The 17,483-nt window shown below is 44.7% G+C and overlaps 1 protein-coding gene across 1 annotated transcript in view; it reads right to left on the bottom strand.

Moving 5' to 3' along the window:
* Window positions 1–3,437: 3,437 nt before the first annotated feature.
* The window catches only part of oprd1a (opioid receptor, delta 1a), a 38,972-nt gene continuing 24,926 nt past the window's right edge, over window positions 3,438–17,483 (bottom strand). The window contains exons 2-3 of the mRNA XM_015941929.3: window positions 7,453–7,808; window positions 3,438–6,472 (exon numbers count right to left, since the gene is read on the bottom strand). Of these exons, the coding sequence (XP_015797415.1) occupies window positions 5,943–6,472; window positions 7,453–7,808 (886 nt within the window). The 3' untranslated portion in view covers window positions 3,438–5,942. The remainder of the gene's footprint in view (window positions 6,473–7,452; window positions 7,809–17,483) is intronic.

Genomic DNA, 17,483 nt, shown 5'->3' on the forward strand with positions numbered 1-17,483 from the left:
GTGATGGATTATCATCATCATCACCTACCCCTGGAGGCTTGCCACCAAGGGGCTTTTTGACCACCTCAGTGACCTTAGCACCTGGGATTGGTGATTTCTTGCATTTGTTGTAAAACATGAACAAGCTTTCATTCCAACAACATCTGCTTCAATGCATCTGCAATTGAATCATGCCCAGCATATCAAGGATGTGAGCTCTCCTTCTCATTGCTGAAGTGGTAACCCCTCGAATAGCCAGCAGGGATTAGACATGGCCTCACTGCAGATGGAAGATCGCTACTTAACAGGAGCCTGATCTTAAGGGAACTCTGTATAGTCTAACAGAAACTTTCAGCTCTTACATTCAAGGATCAAGCGATTCAGATGCTGCTGGTTTCCATGGTGACAGAAAAATGCTAGTGTACAAGTGGAGAGAATAGCTATCTGTTTTATTTTCTGATGGTGGTGGATAGCATTCCCTGGACCACAGAAAAGCCTTGGGTCAGTCTCTGGGTTTTTTGTCAGAGTGCTTGTGGGAAATGTCAATGAACACCTGCAAGGAGCTCTCTGACTAAATTTAAAATTATCACTCCAATCATTAAAAAATGTCCAATAAAGATTTCTCCTGTTCTCACGTGAATAAAGCTGCTTTTAGATAGATTTACTTTTAGAAATTAGAGATAAAGAAACTATTTAAAGCAGATATCAGCAGACGTAGTAGTAGTGGTGGTGGTGGTGGTGTGTGTGTGTGTGTGTGTGTGTGTGTGAGAGAGAGAGAGAGAGAGAGAGAGAGAGAGAGAGAGAGAGAGAGAGAGAGAGAACCTGGATGACTTGCTTGTAATTTATGTAATGAATTCTGCTGTCTAGCAGAAACGTAGCAACAAAGAAAGTCAGACCATCATTTAATAACTTAAAGCATCATTTAATCACATAAATATTTGGGTTATGCAGCAGTCTCTAATTACTTAAAAATAAAGGTTACAGGGTTATCCACTTTAGTCTTGACTGCATTCAAACTATCAGCTCAGTTAAAGTAACAATAAATAGGTTTTCTGCTTCTCCCTCCTACTGGTTGGTAATAGAATTACAACTGTCATAAAAACTCTTGCTGCTACCTGCAGAAGTTAGCGCTAACAGCTAACCACTGCAAACACCAGCTTAAGATCCACATTGTTGGACGGAAATGTTATTTCTTACAAGTCCAGTAGCAACAAAGCCAGGTCACTATCAATCTGTGATTTTGTAGCCTCCTTCAGCTCCCTCAAATAAGTAGGCCAGCCAGTGTTTTAGCTTTTTGTTTTGCCTCCAAAGAAATTATTCTCTTACGTTTACTTTCAAGCTCTGCAATAATGCCAAAAACAAATCTAAAAAATTCTTCTAGTGCTTCTTATCACCGAACTAAAAGAAGCTAACCCCTAGCCTTTATATGAGCTACTGGCTGAGTAAACAGCTTACAGCCATGAAGCGGGTAGAGACCTCCCCCTGGTGTTCCTACTTGAACCTCAAAACTGTTAATTGCAGTTTCTGGTCAGCAGAGGACAGCAACGTGTTGTCCAATGTGAAGTTGCTCAGGTTAATGGATCAAGAATCACTGAAACCAGTTTGAAAGCAATCATGTAACTCTTTAGTGTTTCCTTAAGACTTATACTCCATTTTTCCAACTTATATCTAACCTTCGAATCAAACCTACAAATGTTCAAATGATCCCATTAATGTTCCACTTTTACTAATGAGCCGAGTAGAGAGGGACAGAATTTGCCTAAGTGGAAAACATACTTTTGGACTAACAGGTGAAACTCTGGTGAGTCACAAACATGCCAAACATGTTTGACCATTAAACTCCAGGAGAGTACACATTTTTAAAAGAAGACACATCCTAATTCTCAAGCAAACAAAAATGCTATTATTTGAGTTTCATTAGAATAGGATTTTTTGGGAGAATGTGTTCAGTTACAAATGCACCATTTACCTCTGGGTTTTGTCCATCTGTGATCCCTTCAAATTCCCACTAAAGTAAGGAGACATAACATTAATGAGCAGTGTTGGGCAAGTTACTTCAAAACTGTAATGCATTATTTATTACTTGTTACCCTCATTTTAAAGTAATTCATTACATTACAATATTACTGATTTTAAAATGTAAGACATTACACTACTTTTGCATTACTTGAAGTAACTTTCACCAAAACAACTTCAATATGAATCTGGTCATGTGACGCTCAGTGAGCTCATGACATATATGTGGAAGGTGATGTGGTGTCTGAGCTGGGATTGCTGTTAAAAACAGTCAGATATAATAACAGTGCTTTAAAATGATTGTTTATTAAATAAAAGCAACAACAATCTGTACTCTCAGCGCGCTGCCATCTTATATTAACTGAGCAGGGAGTGAGGTGGTGGGGGCTCCAAGCCTATATTTGCCTTGGTCCCCAAATGCCTTGATACGGCCCTGGATGTGGGACTGACTTCTGGGCTGATCTGATTCTATCACATGTATAAATATTGAAAGCTTATAAATTATTGCTTTTCACTGGTAAAAATGTGTATTGGGATAAATCTACCTACTTTTTTCTTTTTTTCTTGATTTTATTTGAATAATTTCCGGCCCTTTCTCTCTCTAACCTTCCTGCATGCTGCATGTTTTCTCCGTCTTCCAGAAAAAACTGTTTCCTAGACTTCCTACCTTCTAACGATCAGCCAAAGGGATCTTCACACGCGCGGCGCTCCAGCAGTAATGAGTTGAAATCACCGGGGCACAGATTATGAACTCAGCTGAGGCAAAGCACGTCAGAAAAGCACAAAATACCAGAGAACATGCACTGACATGAACGATCGCAAGTGAATTATTTTGTTTTAGTGGAGCGATTTTGTGAATGTTACAGCGGCCGCGTGCAGGACGCAGCTGAGCCGTTACCGCGGCATCCTCTCTGCCCGCAAAGCTGAGTCCATAAATCACGTAATATATGCAGAAACTGGATCTTTCTTCGGGTTTCCCGCAATTTGAATTTTTAAGGAACACATCTTGATTCTGGGTTTAAAAATGCATTGTAATTACCACGTTACTGACGATTGTACCGAGTAAATATTACCATTTTCTTTCCCTGTAATGCCTTACATTACCACATTACATCAAAAAGCAATGCATTACAGTAATTAATTACTTTTGTACCGCATTACTCCCAACACTGTTAATGAGACTGAATGAAGATAGTATTCCTGTAGGGCTCAACTACACTCCCAAATGATCACCAAGCTATTAAGTAAAGACAAATAACAGTCAGACATCTGGCATTAACAACTTATGAAAGTGTTACCAGGAAACCTTTGTTTTTAGATGTGTAGAAGGCCAAATTTAAGACTTGCAAAGTACGTTTACTGATAACCAGCAGATCAAGTCAGAAAATAAAACAACTGTTATAAACTCAAACTAACGTCTTCAGAAAAAGTTTCAAACAACAAACTGTTTAACTACGGCTCCATTTATTGAATAAAAGAATACACATTTTATGACAAAATAGCATCAACTTACTTAGCAACAATAAGAACCTTTCTGTAAGTGGATGGAAACAAGTATTCTTAAAAGAAGACAAAGCTAACAGGACAGAAATGTTCATGGTAAACCAAGGGGCAGCCTATGTCTTAATTTTTTGAAGCCAACCACAAAATGACCAAAATTGCTGTTCCCCCTCATCCACTAGGGGCAACTCTCATTGCCTCCCATGTTAGAAAATCCTAACTTCACAGCAGAAAAAATCATGTTTACAGTCTGGTACAAACAGCCATTTTAGGTTGAATAGTTTACAGGCATGACAACAAAGGAGTGAATCTTTTGTAACTTTTCCCTTGAGGTGTATTTAAATACTTGAAACTATGAATGATTAGATTTTATTGACAGATAGGATTAGCTGTCACAGCTAGCACCAATGGCTAGCTCCAGGGAGGTCTCAGCCTCGGCCTTGAGTGTTCGGCCATTTTGATTTTCTGAGCTTTAGTTGTGTCGTCTGTGAATGCATGTTCGAATGTTAATCATAGAAGAAAATGCATAAGGGTGCTTGGTCCAAGTTGGATGAAATACGACGTGTTGGTATAGTCGTCTCTGTGGCGTCTTGCTGGGTCAGAGCTGGGCCACCTCCGCCTGACCGCAGTCAAAGCCCTGCTGGCCTACAACCTTGACTGGGTGGCATACAGTGATGTAACAGTCCACACTCATCCTAGACAGGGTGAAGATGCTTGTGAACATGTTGTAGTAGTCAATGGCAATGAGGAGGTGGGCTCACGCAGCCCGGGCACCTGGCTTTAATCACTGTGGTCTGTGCTTGTGGCCTGTGGAGCTCTCCAGAGGAGGAGGAGACCACAGAAACTCTGCAACTTGATAAGTTGATGCATGCTCAACTGCATTTTTCTGGCTAAAAGCGGCAAACCTCTGTTAGCTTTGGCTAGCTTGTAGCCAGGAGCAATAGCAGACTGAGATCCTCAGAGTTCGCTCTCAGCACTGCCTCTTTTTTCTTTTTGTATTGCCCAGGAGTGTCGAGACATGGACATGGCCAAGAGGGCTGTGATCGGAACCGCCCACTGAGCGTCAACTCAGTCTTTTAGAAACCTACAGGTGACATCACGGAGGGTTTGTCCATAGTTTTTGTACAGACATTGAGGGGATCAGGCTGACTCTCTGCAGAAAGGATGTTACCTTGATTCAAACCTATGATGGAATTTCATGGAAAAAGTTGTTTTTGACTTTTTACTTACTTTAACAAAAACATCCAAGTACAGAATGTGGTCTCAAGGTAAAATTTAACCTCCTTTGTAAAAATCATTTCAATGACACAGCAACACTTCCATTCCACCTAGCAAAACTAATCAATTTAAAAACATTGAAATGTCATCTTTGCTTCCTCTTAATAAATTTACAAATTCTTTTTTTAACTCAACGAAAAAGTAGAAATAAGCCTAAAGAATCACAAGCACACTTCCTGACCATTGTAGCAGTGTCTTAAGCTAAATTTGTTAAGTGCAGAAGCTTTATTATATACAAGAACACATTTGGTGACACTCACCATTCCTTTACGTTGATTTACACTTGATTTCAATGCCTCGTCTCTTTTTTATTAATTCGTTTGAAACGAAACTAAAAAAATTCAAGTTATGAATCATCACTACATCATTAATCCTGTTTCACTGATGATCTCTTGGATTTCCAGGCGTGATGCATCTCTGTAGTTAACACCATGCTGCTTGTCCTTAATGTCCAGCAAATGTTCAGTGTGACAGATGACAAATGTCTTTAATATGAAATATAGACCAGTGATCTGATTGAACGAAACTAGATGTGCAAGCAGCTGCTCGTTGTCCAGTGTTTGTTTTTGTACTTGTCTTCTTCAACAGCAAACCCATTTTTCATTTAGGTTTGGCTACAAGCAGTGTCTACCACTTTCACGTTGATGTTCTGATTACAATAGAGCGATGTCTGTATGGTTGAGTGACAAAAATGCTAAATGAAATCCAAACATCTTTGTTTAATATAAGCAAAAATAGGCTCCCGTTATGAAGAAGTCAAGTTCATTTCTAAAACTGTTGACTGTAACATTTCCTTCCTCAAAGAAAGTTGATCCAGAAATCAGCCCTAGCTTCAAGTGGGCATCACTGGGATAGATTTGCTCTTTATTTGTTTGGTACCAATGCTGAGGATACATGTGAGGATGTTTTTTGTGGTGCTCCAATATTGTTACTTTGAGGTGTGACAAAAAAAAATTAAATAAATGTTTCATCACTGTCATTTAAACATCCCTCTTCAATCAGTTTGTTGCATGCATTTATGGGTTTTCACATTATTCTTGGACAGAAAAATGATTATGATCAGGAACAAAGCTTTAAAACTCTGTTGTGGAGACCAGCGTATCTACAGATTGTTGATCTAGAGGGATCCTCCTGGAGTGGGAGGTGTGGGGGACACGGTCCACGCCTAGTCATACAGGCTTCCTCCTTGCCTCCAATGGAGCACAGACAGAAACTGGCTCCCTTGTGGTGTTGCGGCCGCTGGTCAGACTGTTTTGCTCCACGCGAGTCTGACAGGGCACGCAGAAGTCCCTGAAGCATCGCTTAAAATTTTCATCCAAAAAAGCATAAAGGACAGGATTGAGACTGCTGTTGGTGTAGCCTAAGGCGATGCAAAGGTGCCAGCTTGCTATTACGAAGGGATTCCTGGTGTCAATCTCTACCATTGTCCTTACAATAATGAATATGTGGATGGGGGTCCAACAGATGATGAAAGCTGCGACTACCACAAGGACCATACGGGTGATTCGGCGCATGTTGCGATCTTTCTCCTTCGAACCAGAAAGTAGACGAACACTCCTCAGTCGCAGAATCATCAGGCCATAACAGATGGTGATGACCATTACTGGGACCACAAAGGCAAAGATGAAGACACAGATCTTAGTCACAGTGTCCCAGTACCAGTCAGGATCAGGAAACTTCAGCATGCATGCAATGTTGCCTGAAAGAGAGCAAATACAGTTTAATATGTCATGTGACACAGATGGGATTGAAATTTTGTCCTTTCCTTTCTCAAAACACGTTCGAAGGAAGATATCAAATTTGTATGTCTTTTTAAAAATGCCCATTTTCCCCCTGATGAATCTTAGCCAACCACAACAAATGAAAGGTATCCAGTTCCATCTTTATTTTCTTTTACCCAATTTGACATACGTTACGTACATCAATCTCCCATTTCTTTCTACCCTTACTTGTGAACCAGACTGGCTGGCAAATGGTAGATGTGCTGCAATTGTATAGCACTTTTCTAAGTCAGAGGACTCCAAAGTTCTTTACACTACAGCCATTTCTCCATATTAATAGTTATGGTCTCCATTTTCGCCACAGCTGCGCTGGTGAACACTGAAAGAGACAAGGCTGCTACACAATCGGTGCAGCCAGAGCCTGGGTTTGAACCAGTAACCCATCTACTGGTGAACTCTAAACCTTTGAGCCGCCTTCACCTGGAATGCTCATTACCTCGGGGCACTGACTCATTCAATCTACCATTTTCTGCTTGAGGACCATGATTTCAGACATGGAAGTGTTCATCTCTGACCAGCTCCTTTAGACTTGGCAGCAAATACTTCAAGTTCCTGCTGAAAGTTCCAGATCAATGAGTCCAGCAGGACCTGATCACTACCAACAAGTAGTGATGCAATCTAAAAACCTCTTTCTATTGTCAAAGTTCAGCGCATCCCACAAAGAAGTCTGAGTAGTCTCCCTCTGAGTGCTAGAAAAGCATTGCAGCAGTTGAAGATCTCCTTCTAGCACCTGATCCAATTGACAACTCACCTCCTCGTTTCATCTGAATGCTATAAGAGGGCAGATCTACTACCTGCAACCAAGGATGTCCACAAATGTGTGCACTTATGGAAATCCCTTAGACAGAAATATAGTGTTATGGACAAACCATCACTAGCACAACAAGAATCATCTTACCTGCATCTGTTACTTTAGTCACAGCCATCACCATAATAGGCACACCTATTGCAGACGATAAGACCCAGATTAGGACATTGATCATCTTAGCCTTGACCGGTGTCCGAAACCCCAGTGCCTTGACTGGGTGACATACAGCAATGTAACGATCCACGCTCATCATAGTGAGGGTGAAGATGCTTGTGAACATGTTGTAGTAGTCAATGGCAATGATGAGCTTGCACAGAGCTTCTCCAAAAGGCCAAGTGCTCATTAAGTATTTTGCACTTTGAAAGGGCAATGTGCTGGTGGCCAGGGCGTCAGCAAGAGCCAAGTTAAAGATGTAGATGTTCGTAGCAGTTTTCATCTTGGTGTATCTGGTTGTGATAAAAGAAAAGCAATGGTTCAAGTCAAAACACAAATCACAGTTATTTGTAAAACATAAAACAAAGAGTAGGAAAACAAAGGGTAAAGTAATCTATTATGTGGAGGTAGCACTTCCAACATTAGATTCTTACTGATTCTGTAATCTGTAAACATCATCATCAGCATCAGCAGAGTTTAATCTGTTTGGACATTGTTAGTACAGACCAAGCCCCCACAATGCGGCTCTAAAAATGGTCCCATCCCGGAAGTAAGAGAAATTGCAGTTCCACCCTCATCCGCTGGGGGTTGGTGTCAGAAGCGAGCAAATCCTCATTGACTCCCGTGTTAAAAATGCCATTTTCACAGCAGAAATAAACATGTTTACAGCCTGGTACCAAAACATGTTTTAGGTTTAAATGATCTAGTTTACACTCATGACATGAAAAAAAAAAAAAAAAAAGACTTCCGGCACTCACAGGGAGCAGACGCTTCTGCCTTTTTCTCCCTTATCTGTGTTTTCCCAAGGCTCTTTTTGTCCCGTCTGCCTACAGAGCACTTCTCTGCATTTCCTCTGCAATCACCTTTTTCAACATGGACTTAATTAATTGGTCATTCAACGCGATTGATAAGATTTTTTCTACAATGAGGACGGAGGAGGGGGCTCACGCTTGTCCTCAGGGGACACATGCAGCGGGATATATGCTCAATTCCTGGAAGAAGTGGAATGTCATCTGTCTCTCTCAGCTGTCCATTGAGGACGTTGAAGATATGTGGATATTTGGCCTGATGATCGTTGGATTTCTTCTGATTGGAGTGGGAGGATATCTGGCTTTCCGTAAAATTGGGATGACGGGAGCGATTGGAGGGCGACCCGCATCCATGGACGGCACCGTCCGTGTGGATACCTCACAGACTGGGACGTTGCTCGAGGTGAATCGCAAGCTGGACAATGTCTTAGCTGCGTTTCCGGTGTTAGCGCGCAGGATTGATAACATCTCGGAAAGGGTCTCCGGACGGTGTGGAGATGTTTAATCACTGAATTGGCTTCACTGGAGGACTTGAATGATCAATACAGACTTAAGGCAGAGAGGAAAAATTATCTCTGTCTGACCCAAACAAAGTTCTGTTATCGAATCTGACGCCATAAGCAGCCTTGGAGTTGCATGCAAAAACCCCCACGCTGGAAGGAATGCAGACAAATGCTGTGAATCTCTATTCCCCCCCCACCCCCACCCCCCCACCCCCCCCCGCCTTCAGATTGAGGTCTCCACCGAGGTCATCAAGCTAAAGGACTCACTGCTCTCTGTGCTTCCCCATGACCTCCCTCCCACCTGCGGAGCCAGCTGGTTGAGCGCCACACAGGCAGCCCCCGCTGAGGAAACCAGGATCCCAGCCCCTCCCCCCTACCTACCGGGTCTCATGTTGTGAACTGTGACGTTTGTTGCTTACATGTCGGGTGTTTTTTGCATTGGAGTGCTACACCCTGATGGTGTAACCCTGTTAATGCCTTTTTTTCTCCCTCCCTGAACTTCCCTCATGTAACACCCTTTTCATCTATCTATGAAGGTAGCGTGACTCATGTTGCGAATGACCGCAGTCACCAATTCTTGTTATGTGTCTTACCCACGTATGTCTGATCTTTGAATTGTGTGTGCTGAAACTGAATTTCATTTCTCTGTATGTCCTGCACATGTGGAGAATATGACAATAAATGACTTTGAATCTTTGACAACTCTGAGGGGGTGAATTTTTTTCTTACTCTTCTGTTTAAGTGTATTGAAAGCCTAAAATTCTGTATAATTAATGAGCATCAGACCCACGTGACCACAGAACTAGCTCCGTGGAAAGGCCTCAGTAGAGCCTCGGTCCCTCCTGGAAACTGTTTCGGGATTTTGAGTCTCTGTGCTTGTGAAATCTGTTTTGGATATTATTTGTGCAATTGTTGGACAAAATGACTTGCTGTGGTATTAATTGCACTAATAGAGCGTCCAAGGAGTCTCCACTTCATTTTTTCGGTAAGTTAAAATCTATATTTGTATTTTATGTCACTGCCGCCTTTAAACTAGCTGAGTTTACTGAAGTAGCTAGCTAACTATCAGTTTAACATGTAGCATGTACTGTTTAACCATGAAATTTAAATGTAAAATACGGTAAAATAATTAATAGGGCATATTTCGATGGGTAATAGGGTAAAACCCAGTGCATTTAAGATAAAAATGGGTTGAAATATGACAGAGCGCTTGGAGGGAAACTTCTGTGTTCCAATGTTCCATCCGGTAATCCCCAGCGGTCAGGCCGGGCAGCCTGACCGATGCGGCGGCTAGCTTCTTCGCGGGCTGACCGCTCGTGGAGCTCTCGGACTCGGAGACAGATCTGACCGGAGAAATACTGCAGCTCGGTGAGAAGTCTATAGGACATACAGCGTTTCCCTTAAATCCCACCGCCACGCCGACAAGATCCCAAGTTTCTTTGTTTTTGTTGGCGCTGTTTACCAAAGAAGCAGCGGGAACTACTATGTTGTCGCTTGTGATCACAGCCGGCGGCCAGCAAAGAGGAGCAGGCCGGGCAAGGTGAAGTTACTGAGTTTAAAATTAGAAAGGTAGCAGTGGATATAATGCCTTTCGGTTTACATTTTTCAGTAGCATTAAGATAAACGAGTGTTGATGATCTAGACAGGGTTTCCTCCAGTGCTTACTAGGCCAGGTTTCCCTCCCCCCACCAGGCTAAGCATCACTTATTCATGTAAAATTTAGTTTTTCGTGTCTGACTTTAACCACATCTAATACTGTACTACGGCGTGAGCGCAACAGCGACAATTTAAGATCGATGTGTGAGCAGCCTGAGAGGTCGGGTGTTTCATCTGAACCCTTAGAACCTCCAGCAGGCTACGCTGCACTATCGACGTGTTAGCGCACGGGGCTAACAACTTAGTGACGTGACATGTCTCTGCGAAAGCGTAAAAACACGTTGGACGCTTCTTCTGAAGCGGGAAAATAACACTTCTTCATAAGCAGAGCACAACGTCGCCTCGGCTATTTCACGGCCGAGCCGGACTGAGCTCGATAACATTGACCCAGCACAGCCACTGGGTCGTTGGAGCTGCCCCGTGACTGCCTGATGGAAAACTAGCGGGTTTCATCAGACTCGTAGTTTCTTGTTTTTGCTGGGGACCCCCTGTATTTTACCGCTCCCTCCTGCAGTCTTCCCCTATTAAAATTTAAAATGATTCTTTAAATTCCGTGTATCAATAGAAAAAATGTCTGCTTCTGCCAGCTGCAGTAAATGTAGACTCCATATAATAATTAAGAGGTGCATTCATCTGTGTATCTCCTTTGATCCGCATTAGTGATGTTCTCAGCACCAGAACAGTGAAGCAAAGAAACAGATTCCTGAGTTTATGTTAGTAATTTTATTTATTTGGTGCATCTAACCTGTTCTATTTTTCTCTGAAATGAGATCAAATCAGCGCTTCTATGGGTTGTCTCCACTCTGCGCTAGAAATTTTTACTTTATTTAAAGACGTGTCATATTTTCTCCCCAAGCCTGACCTGACCGCAGATATACTGCAGCTCGGTGAGTTGGTAGATAGTGCTTGATGTTAGAAGTCTGTATGCCATCAGATAAACTCGCTCTTTTTTTGGGGGGTGAGGCTTATATTGCAGTACGCTCGAGTCAGTAATTTCCGGTAAGTATTTGAAAGCCATATAATTAATTAGTTCTTTGTATGAAGTTTTCCTCTAGGTGATCCAGAGAGGCTTGACCTTTGGGTGAGCAACCAAAGAAGAGAGTGCTGGACTCCCAATTCATTCTCCCGCTTGTACAGTGAACACTTTGAGAGTCATCACTTCACCACGGACTCCAGGGTACAAACACATTACTTCATATTTTGGTTGAGATATAAAAAATTGAAGCATTAGCTGTATAATATACCAATGTGTAACTAGAAGAAAATCTTCCCCACCCTTGAATTGTCTGTGACTAGGGCTGTTTAGATGGGAAACAATCATGTTATTAATTTCCATCTAATTCTATGGTTAATTACTCAGAGAAACAATTAATTTTTGGACAGTCTTTAATGTGTAACTTTATGTATTGGGATGAATGACAAATATTCATGTTAAACTAAAATGTTAGGCATTTAGGGGGAAAAAACAAAATAATAAACATTATACAGATGTCAAATAAATCAAACTGTAATTAAACTATATATTTTCAAAGTCTCGATTCTGGATAAAATCCAGCATGAAGCTGGATGAGAAGCATGAATCAGGCTTAAGATCAACCCTCCTATATTCATGAAACCAAAGAAGTCCAATTGCCTTCTTTAAAAATCCATTTGATGTCATACTGAACAACTGTTGTATTTGATTCTAATTTGAATGATTCTGTTTCAGGTGGAAATGCTGTGTGAATCCTGTGTTCTGTGGCCCATGACCTGTGTCAGCCCGGTTCTGTATGTGGCCTTGCTGAGTTCTCTGTAGATAGGTTTTCTGGCGCTTGGGGCCGTGCCAGAGTGCACCTGATCCTTGGCAGTCTAAAGCCGGGCATACACTGTGCGACTTTTTCACTCGTAGCACTCAGCTTCAGCTCACACTGTACGACTTCCTCGCAAGGCAGATCTCACGAGTCAGTCGCTCACACTGAATGACCCGGTTCTCGGATGCGACCTGACTGCTCACACTGTACGTCTGGTAGCAACACGTCGGCCCTAAAAATATGCTAAAAATAGCAGTTTTTACTCAACACGTCAGACTTTTTTGTCCTGTCTTGCCTGTTGTCCTTCGGGAGTGCTGCAGGAGGACACACAGGGATTTATGGGGGTTGGATGAGGAAAACGAAATAAAGAAAGTGAATCTGTGTTTTGTGATCAGTTTAATTTGACACGAACACGACAAACACGCTTTCTTGACAATCTTTGTGAGTAAAAAAAACGTGTAGAAACAAAAACGAACAGCGTGTGTTATTAGGGAAATAGCGGGCGAGCGGTGTTGATGCAGGATTGCGCATGCGCCGTGAGCGGTTCTGATACTTTTTGGGTCGCAGCTGCTCGCAGCGTCGCTTCAACAGTGCGATACCCTCACGAGGGACGAGCGAAATATTAAACATGCCAGAAGTCCGTGCGACCTCACGACTGCTGATCGGTAGCTGGTCACGTGGTGTTAATCGCCTCTCGTAACACCCTGTACATTACACGACCGCTCGGCGCAAAACTCGCCCCGATGTCGTGGATTCTCGCACGACTGGAAAATTGGCTCAAAAAAGTGAAAAAGTCGCACAGTGTACGCCCGGCTTAAGACTTCACATCCCAGCATATGCACGAACACATGCTTGTTGATGTTTGTTGTTCATGATGTTTGTGGTTCATGGTTTACATGTTTATAGTTGTTCATCCCACGTTTTCTTGATGACTCTTAGAAATGTTTCTTCACAGGTGCAGCTGCTGATTGCTGTTTTTTATTTTGGTTTCCTAGTTGTATTAATTTTTCCTCTTATTTACTTGTTTATCCTCTATCAGCAGTCTTTATTCCAGATTGGTTCAGCATTTACATGCTGATGTGGCGATACATAACCCAAACCAATATTACTCAAGGGGAACCTCGTACACATTAAGGCTCCTCTTTATAGAGCAAATCTGTTCAGCACATTCTGACAGACAGACCACCATTCTTCTGTCATGTTGCTGTACAGGACATTTTTAGTTTTTCTATTTAAAAATAAGTAGTATTTCATTTAAAGAGCAATACTTTCACGTTATCATTTTCCAACACTTTCTGTATACCTGTATTTTGTTGTTTTTCAATAAAGAATGACAAATTATTTGTTTGGTTTTTGTTGCACACAAATATCTACAAAGCTAATGTTTACATAACAAGTATGATTGGGTTTTGCAATACGGCACTCTGTTTATTTTAGTAAGATTTTTAGACCAAGTAAAGTTAGTAAAGAACACATTTCTATTGGCTGCTAAGAAACTGTTGGGATTTAAAATGTGCCTGTTGTACAAATAACGTTGGTTACGTATTGTAACCCCAGATTCTATGAGTCTAGTCGCAGCCCTTAAGCTAGCTGCTATTGGAAGGATGATCTCCGCATCAGCCAATCATGAAGAGCTTAAATGTACGCCCACCAATAGTGGGCCCCCTTGTGGTATATAACCGCAGTGACCCCACTGCTCACCTCCAATGGCTCTTATTCCCATCATAACCAGTGGGGCCAGTGGCTTAAGGGCTGCGACTAGACTAATAGAATCTGGGGTTACAATACGTAACCAACGTTCTATTTCGTCTAGTCTTAGCCCTTAAGCTAGCTGCTATTGGAATAAAGCGCAGCTGGATGGGTTTACGCCCCACTGGTTAACACAACCAATGGACACACCCAATCAAATCTCCTCTAGTGGGGGACGTTCAGCCTCAGACCAGGCTTAAAGACTGAGGCAGGCACGATAAGAGAGGGGCCCCCACTAAAAAACATCATCCACAAGAGGATGAAATCCATCTCAGCAAGGCCAATGAGGTGCCATAAGCATTCATTTAGCCTGCTGGGGTCCAAGCACTGAACGAGTGATGGATCCTGAAGACATATCTTGTAAATAATAACGAGTAAAGGAACAGGGTGAAGCCCATGAAGCAGCCTGACAAATGTCTTCCATTGACACACCACTGAGGAGCGCCATCGAAGAGGAAATCCCTCTGGCTGAGTGAGCCCTGAGAGCCTCAGGGGGATCCTGCCCTGATGATGTGTAAGCGAGGTAAATGGCATCACACAGCCAGCGTGAAAGGCGCTTGGCCGACAGCGCCTGACCAAGGGAAGACTCCCTGTAGTGCACAAACAGGTTTTGTGAGCGATGAATCCCTGAAGTGTGTGACACATATCGTACAAGCGCGCGCACCGGGCAGAGAAGGTGAGAAGCCGCCTCCTCCTCAGAATTATGGGGAGGAGGAAAAAGTCCAGCCAATGAAATTGACCTGGATTTGAAGGAAGCATTAATGCTTTTGGGCACAAAGGCTGGGTTGGGGCATAAAACAGCAGACCCGCCATCCTCCCGGATCCTGAGGCATGCGGGAGCCACTGAGAGGGCGGTTAGGTCACTCACTCTCTTAACTGATGCTAGCGCCAGCAGCAATGCAGTTTTAAGCGACAGGAACTTGAGTGAGACCTGGTCCAAGGGTTCAAATGGAGCTTCAGATAAGCCACGCAGAACCACCGTTAGATCCCATTGGGGAAAAAGCAGGCGGGACACAGGTCTGTTCCTCCTGACACCTTTTAGAAAACGTTTTGTGAGGGGATGATTGAAAACATATCTATCTCCAAAACCCTGATGACATGATGAGATAGCTGCAGCATATGTCTTAACAGTGCTGAATGCGAGGCCCCTGTCCATCAGTATCTGCAGAAACGATGGGACATCCGCCAGCTGGCAGGAGAGCGCTTGAACATTCCGTTCTGCGCACCAGTTCTGGAAAGCTGCCCATTTAGCAGCGTAAGACGCAATGGTAGAGGGTGCCCGCGCACTCTGAATCGTGGCGACCACATCATGCGGCAGCCCAGAAGCCTCTAAGCGTGACCGCAGCGGCCAGACCCACAGCCGTTGGCCTATTTCCGGAGGATGTTTGATTATCCCATCCGCCTGGAGAAGGGCGTCCACCCTCCACGGGAGCCTCCACGGGGAGCCGGACACTAGCGCTTGCAGGTCCGGAAACCATGACGCGGACACGCGTCTGGGAGCCACCAGAGTCACCGAGAGCTGTTCCGACCGAATTCGGTCCAGGAGACGGGGAATCAGAGGGACTGGTGGAAACACATAAAGGAGCGTTCGAGGCCAGGGCTGGTGTGAGAAGGCGTCCGCCCCGAGCGGGGGTCCGTCCCGGGGACTCAGGGAAAACCACAGGCGACACTGAGTGTTTCCGCGAACCGCGAACAGATCCACAGACGGTTCCCCGAATCTGATCCAGATCTGTGATATCAGTGCAGGATGTAGACGCCAGTCGGATTCGCGGGGTCCCCCTCTCGACAGGATGTCTGCCGCTACATTCAGTACCCCCGGAATGTAGATGGCTCTGATGGACAGCAGGTGGACATGTGTCCAACACAGTAAATCTGTGGCGACACGCAACAGTGGGAGGGATCGAACTCCCCCTTGGCGATTTATGTAGGCTGCCGCTACCCGGTTGTCTGTGTGAACTTCGACATGACGGCCCTCTAGAAGGGCAGCGAAGTGTCTGATCACATTCCTCACTGTCATAAGCTCCAACACATTTATGTGCTCGTGCGTGTGGGAGGGCCAGCGATCTGCCACCGTATGGGACAAGCACGTGCCCCCCCACCCCGACAGTGACGCATCCGTAAACACAGATACGTGTGACGCAGGACGTCCGATGGGAACCCCGCGTGAGAGGATGCAGGGGTTCCCCCAGTGAGCGAGGTCCCCGCCCACTGAAGGGGGAATCCTCAACATACGTCTCTTCTGACGTATCGGGTGTACCCGGAGGCGGACGAACCAGCGTTGCAAGCGCCTCATGCGCAGCAAACCTAGCGGCACCACTGAATGGGCTGCGGACATCATGCCCAGGAGTTTCATGACTAACCGGGCTCTCACGATCTTGCGGGGTTGAACACGGGAGATCACCGTGGAGAGATCTGCCGCTCTTGCAGGCGACAAACGTGCTCTCATTAGGGAGGCGTCCAACTCCACCCCGAGGTACACAATCGACTGGGATGGAAGGATGGAGCTCTTTTCCCAGTTTATAGAAAACCCTAGGGCTGACAGATGCCCTGTCAACCTCCTGGTTTGCTGTGACACCTCGTCCTTGGACCGAGCGCACAGGAGAAGATCGTCCAGGTAAAATAAAACCCTCATTCCCTCCGTGCGCAGTGGCTGCAGCGCGGTCTCCAGACATTTGGAGAAGGTGCGCGGGGCTAGCGAGTAGCCGAAAGGGAGGCGATTGAACTGATATTGAACTCCCTTGAACGAAAAATGCAGAAACTTCCGGTGGTTTGGAACTACTGGTATGTGGAAGTATGCGTCTTTCAGGTCGATTGACGTGAACCAATCCCCGGGGCGCACATATTCCAGGACTTGTCTCATCGTTAACATGCGGAAATGCATTACTGCTATGGAGCAGTTGAACAGGGACAGGTCGAGAATCTGCCTCATTCCTCCCGACTTCTTCGGTACTACGAAGTAGCGGGAGTAGAAACCCGAGAGTTCTTGTCCGCGAGGGACTCGGGAAATAGCGTCTTTGGACAGAAGTTCCCGCAGCTCCAGCTCTAGCGCCTGAGACTGTACTTGCGATGTGAACGTCGTCTCCACGATCCCGTTGAAGGGAGGTGGAGTGGCCTGAAAATGAAGTGTGTGACCGCAATGAATGGTGTCCGAAATCCATTCGCTCATGATGCAAAGGCGGCGCCACTCGTGCGCGCGTTCCGACAGCGGACGCGTGTGCGCGGCCACGTGAACAACGTCTGAGGGTTGTGCATGCGCCCTTACTGCCGTCGCCCGTACCAGAGAACTGGGGGCGACCCATGGAGGGCTGCGCTCGAAAGGGCGAGTGCGAAACAGCTGGAACAGGCTGGTCCACACCGCGGAGCATGGAGTCCGAGAGTGAAGGACGAGTGGGAGCCGGGCCTGTGCACTGGGGCGACAGAGTGCTAGCGGATGGAGCCGCGCACTGTGCCACCGCGCGTGG

The sequence above is a fragment of the Nothobranchius furzeri genome, chromosome 19, assembly GCF_043380555.1.
Source record: "Nothobranchius furzeri strain GRZ-AD chromosome 19, NfurGRZ-RIMD1, whole genome shotgun sequence".
NCBI classification, from domain to species: Eukaryota; Metazoa; Chordata; class Actinopteri; order Cyprinodontiformes; family Nothobranchiidae; genus Nothobranchius; species Nothobranchius furzeri.